General features: G+C 46.4%; 2 protein-coding genes across 5 annotated transcripts in view; both read right to left on the bottom strand.

Annotated features, from left to right (window-relative positions):
- Positions 1-12,121, bottom strand: part of INTS15 (integrator complex subunit 15) — a 38,696-nt gene extending 26,575 nt beyond the window's left edge. For all 3 annotated transcript variants that reach the window (XM_068127246.2, XM_068127248.2, XM_068127247.2), the window contains exons 1-2: positions 11,880-12,121; positions 1,743-1,940 (exon numbers count right to left, since the gene is read on the bottom strand). In XM_068127246.2, the coding sequence (XP_067983347.2) occupies positions 1,743-1,940; positions 11,880-11,891 (210 nt within the window). In that variant the 5' untranslated portion in view covers positions 11,892-12,121. The remainder of the gene's footprint in view (positions 1-1,742; positions 1,941-11,879) is intronic.
- The window catches only part of LOC137434339 (growth arrest-specific protein 7), a 517,476-nt gene that overhangs the window by 243,287 nt on the left and 261,648 nt on the right, over positions 1-12,541 (bottom strand). The window lies entirely within an intron of this gene.

Here is a 12,541-nt window from a genome sequence, read left to right as displayed (position 1 = left end):
TTTCCGATATTCACCTTCAGACCTTTTGTCTCCATACATTCCTTCCACTTGTTCATCTTTTCCTTCAGTCCATCCATACTTTCCGCAATCAACACCAGATCATCTGCATTACAACAACTCCCACGGTAAACCCTCCTTTACGTTCTGAGCCAGCACCTCCATCACAGCTACAAATAGTAGTGGACTTAGTACCGACCCCTGATGCACTCCCACCTTCACCTCAAACTCACCACTGTTCCCGTCCTTCGCCCTTACAGCTGTGCGCGCTCTTTTGTACATTGCCATCACGACTCTGATCAACCATTCCTCCACTCCTAACTTCCTCAATGCCCATGTCAATACTTTGCGTGGAACCCTATCGAATGCTTTCTCCAGATCAACAAACCCCAAAAACAACTTCTTCCTCTTCTCCATGTACTTCTCCTGCAACTGCCTCACAATGAAAAGCACGTCTGTCATTCCTCTTCCTGGCATAAATCCAAACTGCATTTCGTTGATCTTCACTTTCTTCCTTATCCTCCTCTCCAACACCCTTTCCAATACCTTCATTCCATGCTCCAATAACTTTATCGCTCGGTACGAGCCACACTCCAAAGGGTCACCTTTCCCCTTGTGTAGAGGGACGAGGGTACTCAGTTCCCAATCCACTGGAATGCGGCCTTTCACCACCAGATTACAGATCTCTGTCATTCTCTTCACACCCCAACTTCCTGCTGCCTTCAACATATCTCCCACAACTCCCGTCAGCCCTCCCGCTTTTCCACTCTTCATTGCTTTTATCGCTTCCTCAACTTCCTTCTCAGTTATCTTCTCAGCCGGTCCTAAAACTGGGTTACTCTCTATGTTGCCATCCCATTCATTCTCTGTATTCAACAGCATTTCCATATATCTTTTCCATCTTCCTTTAATTCCATCTGGGTCGACAACGATTTGTCCCACTTCATCCTTCAAGCAACTCACCCCCATCACATCACACCTCTCTTTCGCTATGTGCTTTGCAATCCTGAATACTGCTTTCTGACCCTCTTCCGAATCCAAGCGTTCTCCGAACATTTTCCTACATGCCTCCTGCGCCTTTGCTACCTCTTTCTTTGCAGCCTTCCTGGCTGCCTTATAACTTTCATGCTCTGTTGTTTCTGCTCCCGTACCCTTCGCCTTCTGCCACTCCTTGAACTTCTTCCTCTTCTCGTTAATCCTCTTTCCAACTTCACCATCCCACCACCATGTTTCCGAGTGCCTCGGTGGTCCTTTTGTCCATCCACATACCTCACCAACGGCTCCCAACAGACTAGCTTTCATTGACATCCAACCACTTTCAAGCTCAACCACATCATCCTCTACCCGACTCAGCCTCTCTTTTAATGCCTCCCTTACTGTCACCTCTTTCAACCTCCACACCTTCATTCTCGGTTGGTACTTCACCCGCCGAGCTCTCCTCGCACCTTTCACCCTTATGTCGCAGACAACCAAGTGGTGCTGTGAAACAGCCTCCTCCCCCGGGATCACCTTTGTGTCCCGGAGGTGCCCCCTATCTCGCCTATGCACCATCAGGTAGTCAACGGTTGTCGTCGACCCACCTGACGTGTATGTAACAAAATAAAAGATAAAATCGAACAAATCGTGATTTACAATGATTTCAGTGATACAATTAAGGTTTGCTAAAGTCTAATGTGATCGGCAAATTTTGCAAAAACAAAAACACTAAGCAAAATTTCCAAAATTGCAAAATGTTGATAACTCACCTTACCTGTTGATGGGCTGCCAGGGGGTTCCTGAAAGATGAATTCCTCTATCAGATCGTGAACAGCTCCATCCACTGTAGGTACGGCAAAGCTGTGGAGCCGATTGCTTAGGTACTTGTCAAGCTCATACAGGACTTCCTTGGCAGCGCTGAGCCCGTCTCGTCGGAGCAAGGTTGAACGATTTTCTGCCATTCCTCCCTGCAATGTGACAAGCACCTCGGAATGTCAGCCTATTTTTTATGATTCCACCGACGAAGTCGCCAGAGCCACGATGTTTTTGGGTTGTCCGTCCGTCCGTCCATGATAGGTTTTTGTTGGAGCGATAACTTGAGAATGGCTGAAGTAATCCAAGTCAAACTAGGTGCAGGTTGGTATAATGAGGTAAAGATGAAGGTGATTTGATGTTGTGGTCATGAGCTCAAAGTTCAGAGGTCATAATAAGTAAAAATTCTGTTACAGCAATAACTTGTGAACCAGTGAAGGAATTTTGACCAAAGTTGGTACAAGTATGTATTATGATGCAAATATAAAGTAATTTGATTTTGGAGTCAAGAGGTCAAAGGTAGGTCTATAACTGTAGTGGGTCTATAACTTGAGAACGGCTGAAGGCATCGAGATCAAACTTGGTCCAGGTATGTATAATGATGCAAGTATGAACTGATTCGATTTTGGGGTCAAGAGGTCAAAGTTGAAATGTCAGAGGTAATGGGAAAAATTAATGTTACTGAGCTAACTTGTGAACCACTCATGGGATTTTCACGAAACTTGGTATCATTATATATCATGATGCAAAGATGAACTGATATATACATTAAGAGGGAATGTTATGTGAGTGTGCATCAGGCTGAAGAAGAGGCTGCCGATATGGCTATGTATGATGCCAATTCACTCTGCATTCTATGGTATTTAATAAAGCCTCCATCTCCTAATCTGACTCAACGTCATCATATTACAGTGTATAAGGGTGGGGTATAAGACTGCTTCAGTAGAGTTAAACTTCCAGATTTTAAAAAAAAACAATCTTTAAAACTATTATTTTATTAAAATTGAAGTACAGTGGTACCTCGGCTTACGAGTGCCCCAACGTACGAGTTTTTCGGGATACGAGCCGTCGCTCGGGCGGTTTGTTGCTTTGGGATACGAGCCGATATCCGATGTACGAGCTCAAAAAATTTATTTTTTTGAATTTTCCGGTTGTGGCTTCCGGTTCCGGTCACGCGGTTATCTTGCCGTGAAAGCATCTCTGCTTGGATATAAAACACGCAATCGTCGAAATACATGAGCGAGGAATCTCCTTGCTCCAGCCGGTGACGTCATCGGCGGGGATCCCCGCCTCCAGAGTGGCTGGTCACGTGACCGCCAAAGCGTGTCGCGCGTGCGGGTATAATGAGCTACACCTGTGGATCACGTGACCACGGAAGCACGCCTCGCTTGAGGTATAAAAAACCAGGTGAGCTAACAATGCAGCAATGAAGGAATTCGGCCAAGGCACCGGCACACAACGACCTACCTACATCGAAAGACTCAATGCCAATGGTGACAGAAGCCAAGACGGCCGGCTTAAACACCGCCGAAAGACCACGGTGTACCAACTTACGATGCAGAACATCTTGCACTTAATATGATGACAACAGGTGCCATCCTCTGACGTACCATTACAGGTACAGGTACAGTACACGTGAGCACAGAGCAAAAGTTCACTGAAACCGAGATTAAGAAAAAAGAAAAAACACCTCGTGGTCCGTGCTCGATATCCGAGTTTCAATCTTTTCAAACACATGATGCTCTCGGTCACGGTATCTCCTGCGAGCTGCTTCTCCTTCAACCACACAAACAACAACTTCTCCATATCTTCATGGATAGAGGTCCGGAGCTTTGAAATAATCGTAACGCCCTTGGCTGGCGTTATAGCCTTTATGGACTCCTTCTGCTTCAAAATCGTACATATCGTAGAAGGAGTACGATCGTACTGCCTCGCCAAGTCGACAACACGCACACCTCACCTGGCATGCTCTTCTCCTCTGCTTAATAAAACCAGTTTATTTCTTTACATTCTCTTGTATTATGTACAGTATATACGAGGTCGTGCTTGTTTATACATTATTTGTTATTTATAAAGTACATTTTTGTTATTTAAAAGCACCTAACAAAAAAAATTGGTGTTTTTTTTTTGAGGCTGGAACGGATTAATAGCATTTCAATGCATTTGAATGGGAAAATTTGCTTTGACTTACGAGCGATTTGGCTTACGAGCTCCGTCACGGAACGGATTAAACTCGTAAGCCGAGGTACCACTGTATATATTTGAACACTGTGGGGTGTCATATTCTATGAACAAGTTATGTATGCAGCTAAAGCTGTGATGTGCATCATTTGTCGGTAGCGCAGCTGTGCCACTGATGTGAAGGTTAGAGAAGCGCCCCCTGTAGGTTAGAGCCGTAATTTCTAATTTGGCCGTGGTGCCGGTGATCACTGACCTTTCACCGACACCGTGGGAACTAACACCCTCCAACATTACAACATCAAAACAGGGTATAAATTTCAGGATGTGTCCCATTTATAACACCTCTAAAAGGCAGTGTCATACACTACCAATCAAAATAAGCACTGTGGTCACCTGCAATGTTTTAGATAATCTCTGGCACCAATACAAAATAATTGATCCACAGTGTTGAATTATTGGATTATTACAAAACTGCTCACTTTACATCCTTGTATGCAAAAGATGTGCACCACTATTAGTGGCAAATGCAGCCTTCATCAATTTCTGTGAACCGTCTTGTTTTGTGAAATACTTGTGATGTCACTAATGTGTATGAGCACAGGATTTATTACAAGTGACATCACATGACATTTGGCCAATATGGGACTTTCAAGATCTAATCCGACACAGAATGCTCGATGCACATGCACATAACCCCTCAGCAGCAAAGTTGATCAGGACAGGTTTCCGTATATCATATCATGCATGCGAGATGACGATTGTTCCCAAAAAGGTCTCACAAAGTTTGTGAAGGAATCCGAAAATACTTGGAAATGTACCTGAGACAAAGGGATGTGCGTCTGCACAACGAACGAGTTGGAGAACTTTCTCAGTTCGCTTAAATGACTGATCTTGCATCCACCCATACTGCAGAATCCGACGACAGGCTGATAGAAGGCCAGAATTGTGGACGGGCGTGTTCTCCCAAAACCCCCAACGGATCGCTACAAGGGAATGAACCTTCACCCTTGCCGGAATGCCTCCTGTGATCATGACAGGCTTGGTGATTTACTTAATGGATGTCTGCAATTGGAAAGACTGTACGGTGCGTAATTACCAACAGAGCAAAGGCTACCGACTCCTTTCACAAAGGAAATCTTTGCCGTGGACAGGTAGCCTTCACTGATATTGCTATGTAACGATTGTAACGTGCTGATTGACGCTGCATTCTATGGCGATTGATTAAGCCTCCATCTCCTAAATTGACTCAACGTCATCTTATTGTGGTGCACAAGGGTGGTGTATAAGACTGCTTCAGTAATGCTCAACCTCCAGATTTTTTATGATCTTTAAAACCATTATTTTATTAAAATGTAAAGTATATTGTTGCGGATTCAGGGGTCGGCGCTCCCCTTATCAAGGGGGGGTTAATCCCTTTGTCTTTTAAGCTGGCCGTCCCCAAGTCCTGGAAGCTATGACGTCACTTCCGGTCGGTGGTAAGTAGGGTTGTAAGCCTAATTAGTCTTAGTACCTAAGTACTACCACCGGCCGTAAAGCGAGGAGATAACTCCCTCCCGAGCCACAGCGTTAATGGATACGCCGAGCGAAGCGAGCCGCGACCTGGGCGGTTTTTTTTTTTGTTTTTTTTTTTGTATACTGAATCAAGGCTCGTGAAAGAGCTGACATTTACTTCACAAACAAATCAACCAGACAAACAAAATATATAAAAAGAGGGAGCAGAAGACAAGAGAAGGGGAAGCACACAAACACTTGAGAGCACACAACATTTAAGAGCAGGGAGATGTGTGGGAGGGAGAGGGCTTTGGGGGAGGAGGCGTGGGAAGGGGGGAGGGGGGAGGTGGGGGTGGTGAGATAAGTATAAATCACAAGGACACCAAGGACTTCCAGGGCAGAAGTTGGTATTTCAAAAAAGTGGAATTGGGGTGAAATTAGCAGGGATAGAAAAGATCAAGGTTTTGGATGGGGGAAGATAAGAGATGGTAGTGAACAGCTGTTTTAAAGACCTGGAGGGTGGAGTAGGATTGAAGAGAGTGAGGGAGTTTGTTCCAGAGGCGGGAGAAAAGAGGAATGAAGGAGTGAAGGTGAGCAGAGAGTCTTGATTTTGGCAGTTTAACCATCAGAGGGTTGCAGGCAGATCTTGTGCGACCTGTAGGAATATTTGCGGGACAGAGCCCAGAGAGAGCTGGGGGGGCAAAGCCAGAGAGGAGTCGGTAGAAGATGGAAAGACCACCAACCTGCCTGCGGTGAGTGAGTGAGAGGCCCTTGGAGTTAGCTTCAACGTGGGAGATTCCAATGATTCTGAATGCTTTGGTTTCAACAGCATGAAGGCGAGCTAGGTATGAGGCAGGAGCACCAGCCCAGAGGAGAGAGCAGTATTCCATTGAGCTGCGGGTGAAAGCCTTGTATGTGGTGAGGAGCTCAGGTGTGCCAAGGAAGGACTTCGCACGACGGAAGATGCCCAGTCGGCGACTGGCTTTGGAGGCCAGATTTGAAATGTGGTTTTCCCAGGAAAGATCATGGCAGACAGTGAGACCCAAAAGCTTGAGTGACAGAACTCCTTGGAGAGGATTATTCAGAAAGTGGATGGGAGGGTTGTCCAGTCGGTCTTTTCGGCGAGACATCGTAAGAGTGTGAGTTTTGTCAGGATTGAAAGACATGTTCCACTTGTTTGCCCAGTCTGTGATTTTGTCCAGGTCTGCATAAGACTAAACCCGATTAAACAACAAACAACAACAACATGCATTTTAAAAGGCCATTTTCCCTGCTAGAGCAGGGGTTCGCCTTGCGGTCCCCATGACAATCTTCTCCATTTTGCCCTATTTTCTGCATCTTGCCTTGTTAACCCCCTTGCCCGCATTTCTTCTTCCACCATCTTTAGCCAAGTCTTTCTCGGTCTTCCCCGTCTTCTACTTCCTTCTACATTCATTTCCATCACTCTTCTCAACCAGTCACTTTCATCCTTCCTCAACACATGACCAAACCATCTCAACCTGTTCCTCTTCACAGCATCAATCACAGGCTCTATTCACATCATCTTTCGCAATTCATCATTTGTCTTCCTCTCTCTCAACGATACTCCGCACATCCGTCGAACCATTCGCATTTCCACCCTTTCCAACCTTTGTTGCTGCTCTACGTTCATTACCCATGTCTCGCTCCCATAAATCATAACACTTCTCACACATGCAGCATACACCTTTCCCTTCAGCTTCAACGACACTCCCCTCATCATCAGCATGCCACTCAATTCCCGAAACTTCTTCCATGCACATCTCACTCGAGCAACCGTTGCCGAGTCTGATCCACCTTCTCCATTCAGCATGTCTCCGAGGTAGCAAAATATTTTCACACCTTCCAGCTTCAAGCCGTCTCCAAGATCCAACTCAACATTTCCTCCATCTGCAGCTCCCTCTGTGCACACCTTACATTTGAATGTAGCTGCCACACTGGTTAATGACCCTCTCAGACCACTACATTTTTGATGAACCCACTCAGCGCACATTGTACACTGAATGGAGTTCACTCCGACACCCTTCCTACACACAGCACAGGGCCACTTCCCAGTTCTTTCCACCTCACCACATGCTTTACCACTTGCCATCACCTTCGTCTTTCCGATATTCACCTTCAGACCTTTTGTCTCCATACATTCCTTCCACGTGTTCATCTTTTCCTTCAGTCCATCCATACTTTCCGCAATCAACACCAGATCATCTGCATACAACAACTCCCACGGTAAACCCTCCTTTACGTTCTGAGCCAGCACCTCCATCACAGCTACAAATAGTAGTGGACTTAGTACCGACCCCTGATGCACTCCCACCTTCACCTCAAACTCACCACTGTTCCCGTCGTTCGTCCTTTCAGCTGTGCGCGCTCTTTTGTACATTGCCATCACTACTCTGATCAACCATTCCTCCACTCCTAACTTCCTCAATGTCCATGTCAATACTTTGCATGGAACCCGATCGAATGCTTTCTCCAGATCAACAAACCCAAGAAACAACTTCTTCCTCTTCTCCATGTACTTCTCCTGCAACTGCCTCACAATGAGAAGCGCGTCTGTCGTTCCTCTTCCTGGCATGAATCCAAACTGCATTTCGTCGATCTTCACTTTCTTCCTTATCCTCCTCTCCAACACCCTTTCCAATACCTTCATTCCATGCTCCAATAACTTTATCGCTCGGTACGAGCCACACTCCAGTGGGTCACCTTTCCCCTTGTATAGAGAGACGAGGGTTCTCAGTTCCCAATCCACTGGAATGCGGCCTTCTTTCACCACCAGATTACAGATCTCTGTCATTCTCTTCACACCCCAACTTCCTGCTGCCTTCAACATATCTCCCACAACTCCCGTCGGCCCTCCCGCTTTTCTACCCTTCATTGCTTTTATCGCTTCCTCAACTTCCTTCTCAGTTATCTTCTCTGCCGGTCCTAAAACTGGGTTACTCTCTATGTTGCCATCCCATTCATTCTCTGTATTCAACAGCATTTCCATATATCTTTTCCATCTTCCTTTAATTCCATCTGGGTCGACAACGATTTGTCCCACTTCATCCTTCAAGCAACTCACCCCCATCACATCACACCTCTCTTTCGCTATCTGCTTTGCAATCCTGAATACTGCTTTCTGACCCTCTTCCGAATCCAAGCGTTCTCCGAACATTTTCCTACATGCCTCCTGCGCCTTTGCTACCTCTTTCTTTGCAGCCTTCCTGGCTGCCTTATAACTTTCATGCTCTGCTGTTTCTGCTCCCGTACCCTTCGCCTTCTGCCACTCCTTGAACTTCTTCCTCTTCTCGTCAATCCTCTCCAACTTCATCATCCCACCACCATGTTTCCGAGTGCCTCGGTGGTCCTTTTGTCCATCCACATACCTCACCAACGGCTCCCAACAGACTAGCTTTCATCGACATCCAACCACTTTCAAGCTCAACCACATCATCCTCGACCCGACTCAGCCTCTCTTTTAATTCCTCCCTTACTGTCACCTCTTTCAACCTCCACACCTTCATTCTCGGTTGGTACTTCACCCGCCGAGCTCTCCTCGCACCTTTCACCCTTACGTCGCAGACAACCAAGTGGTGCTGTGAAACAGCCTCCTCCCCCGGGATCACCTTTGTGTCCCGGAGGTGCCCCCTATCTCACCTACGCACCATCAGGTAGTCAACGGTTGTCGTCGACCCACCTGACATGTATGTAACAAGCTTATTATCCTCTTTCTGGCACTGAGTATTACAAATCAACAAATCAGCTCCATCAGCAATCTCCAAAATCCTTTCACCTTCTCCATTTCTCACACCATATCCGTAACCCCCATGAACTCCGTCAAAACCATCCATACTCCTTCCCACATGTCCATTTAGGTCTCCTCCTACCACAACAACTTCCTCATCTTTCACGTTTTCCATCAGCTTCTCTATCGCACACCAGAACTTGTCCTCTTCATCGCTTCGACCAACCTGCGGAGCATATCCCGAGATGACGTTCACCAAGAGCTTTCCAATCATCATTTTCACCATCATCAACCTATCACTCACTCTAGTCACACTCACCACACTGTCTACAAACTCCTCAGAAAACAGGACACAACACCATTCACGCCCTCCAGGCACCCTTGCCACACAAACTTGTATTTCTGTCCCTGCCTACCCTTCACCATTCTCACACCACTTCCCTTCCATCTCGTCTCTTGCACACAACATATGTCCACTCTTCTTCTGACCAATACTTCCACCACTTCTCCTGATATCCATCATTGTCCCTACATTCCATGTCCCAAACCTCAGAAACCGATCTCCACTTCGGGCTGTACCCTGCCCACATGTAGTTGTAATTGTCATGGTTCTCTTTTTGAGGCAATGTTTTTATGGCCGGATGCCCTTCCCGACGCCAACCCTCTTAGTCGCCTCTTACGACACGCAGGGATACGGCGTACCTATTCTTATCCAGGGTACACACTGGTACTACCTCTTTGGTACACACTTTGGTTCTTATCCAGGGTACACACTGGTACATTGACAGGGCCACACTAAACCCGATTAAAGCGGTTCCGAAATCGTGCCACAGGTACTCAATTGAGAAAAGACGCAAACGATCGAATAAGAGGAAACCGAGAAAATACGAACAAAGAGTGGGTTTATTAATTATTTACAAGCCAAAGAAGAGGAAACAAAAGCATGTACAAGAAGAAGAAGAAGAAGCAAAAGCACACAAGGCAATCTTATCGAAACAGTCTTAACTTATTACGACCCCAGGACAAATAGACACACACACGGAATTGTAGTGGTAGGGGAGGAAGGTCCAGGCAGATGGTCAGGCTCCTCGCCCGGTCCAGGCAGATGGTCAGGCTCCTTGCCCGGTCCAGGCAGATTGTCAGGCTCCTTGCCCGGTCCCGACTCGTGCCGGTGATGGAAGCAGGCCGGCAGCGCGCTGCGTGTCGTTGACCACGAGCGGACCTTAGAGATATCGGGGGACTGGGATGCGGCGTACGTAATATGTAGCTCGTGCCAACGCTCTCTTTCTCTCCCGAACAATGTTCGTATCACAAAGCTCTCTCTCGGCGCAGTCCGTGCAATCAGCGCCTTTCCTCATAATAAGCAGTCCGTGGCGCAGTCTTCATCAGAATGTGCTCGCTGACCAGACCTCCGCGCAGTTCGTAAAAGGGCTTCGTACTTCCACTTATATAACGCGCTTTGAGATCAATGCGCGCACTTCGAAACCACGCCCGCCAGTGAGCTCACCTCAGCCCTGATTGGTTGGCGAGGGCTCACCAGCTCCGCCCTTGACGGCGAGTTGACAGGGCCACACCTTGTTCCCAGCGCTCCGCCCCCTTCTTCCTCGAGCTTGACCGCGTGGTTAATGGCGTTTGTTTGAGCAAACTTCAGCTCAATGCAGCGAACGCTGCTGGCAAGCGGAGACGCGTAATAGAATTGGGAGAGAGAGGTTGGCAAAATGGCCAGAATGGATTGGGACCTATTCTTATTTAATTGATGCAACGCAGATTCAACTATTGGGAACACGGCCTTATCTAGACACATAATAAGGAAATAACACATTTCTAAGGTGACCTACATGTTGCTGTGGCCTATCTATGGGTGCTACCTTTGACCTTTTAAATGATGGAATATTATTTACAAGTATATACAAAGTGAGGGGTTCTAAAAACCGCAACAATATACTTGGAGACTGCCAGGTAAGCTGAGAATTCTTAAACCTGAAAAATAAATATTATACCTGGCTTCATGTGGAGGATGACCGTCGAGTTACCATGTCCGAAACTGCACCTCAAAGAAGCTGCCTTTGATATCGATAACACTAACTAACACACACACACACACACACACACACACACACACACACACACACACACACACACACACACACACACACACACACACACACACACACACACACACACACACACACACACACACACACGCACACGCACACACACGCACACGCACACACACGCACACACACACACACTTTCATGAGATGGTTGTTTGTCCTACTTCACATAATCATTTGTAGTTGTTTAACTGTTTAATAAAGTGAGCGTCTTTGAAACATCTACTTTTCCCCAAGTTTAAACATTTATATTCTATGCTTCCATGATGGGGTTGGAGGTACCGCTCGATCGTCTGATGACTCAGGTGGTTAGCGACGAGAAAGGGTTGAAGAATACCTTGACTACCTGCTACGTCGTGATGATGTACTTTCTGCCGATACCTTCAATTTCGGATCGGCCTCTCGATCGGAGGTGGTGTCCATTTTGCGTTAATACTCATGACGCTCGATGGGGTTGATTGTGGGGACCGGAAGCCCTACAGAATTACCGGACTAGAGCAAGGCCTGCCACTAACATCAACATGGAAACACGAAGAAGCAAACCTGTCGTATCGACCACCTACCTTCAACGCCATCTCCCAGCACCGGCAACCGCCAAGGTCCAAGTCCCTGGAGCTGGAGGTAACGCAGGGAACCGGTAGAGCGAGACACCAAACGACCTGTTCGGGTTCAGTTTACGCACTTGGTCACATGATTCAGCATCAAGAAGCCAGGCGAGTTTGTCACTGGCCAATCCCAAATCCCAATTGGACCTACTGGCTACTGTACACAAAACATCCTTAAACACTAATGACGTAATGTGTTTGTTTGGTTCTTCCTTTATTTACGAAGGAGTTTTATTAATTACATACTGCGATAAATACATTTTAAACAAGCAATGACTTCCCACAATATATCCCACAAAAATTAAACTAATTGCCAGAAGCACAGTCGCTATCTTTACCGCCATGGCAATCATCAAATGCGCAAAAGAAAAAAAATAGATTGTCAATGTTTTTATTACGTACGCAAACGTGGCGGCAGCTTTCACCTTTGGTTATTCAAAATACAACACTTTTTCCACTTTGGCACCATTTCACGTGAAAATCCATACGTTGGAATCATTTTCATCTCTTCTTTTCCTATTTAATTTCGATATTATTATTAGCCCATCTCTGATTAGTTGCTCAAGTATGGCTATCTCAAGGCAAAATAGAAACCATTTCAGGTTGAAATACTGCGGTGT

The sequence above is a fragment of the Myxine glutinosa genome, chromosome 10 (genome assembly GCF_964187855.1).
Source record: "Myxine glutinosa chromosome 10, kmMyxGlut1.1, whole genome shotgun sequence".
In the NCBI taxonomy this organism is placed as follows: Eukaryota; Metazoa; Chordata; class Myxini; order Myxiniformes; family Myxinidae; genus Myxine; species Myxine glutinosa.
This window is presented reverse-complemented; position numbering and strand designations above follow the sequence as displayed.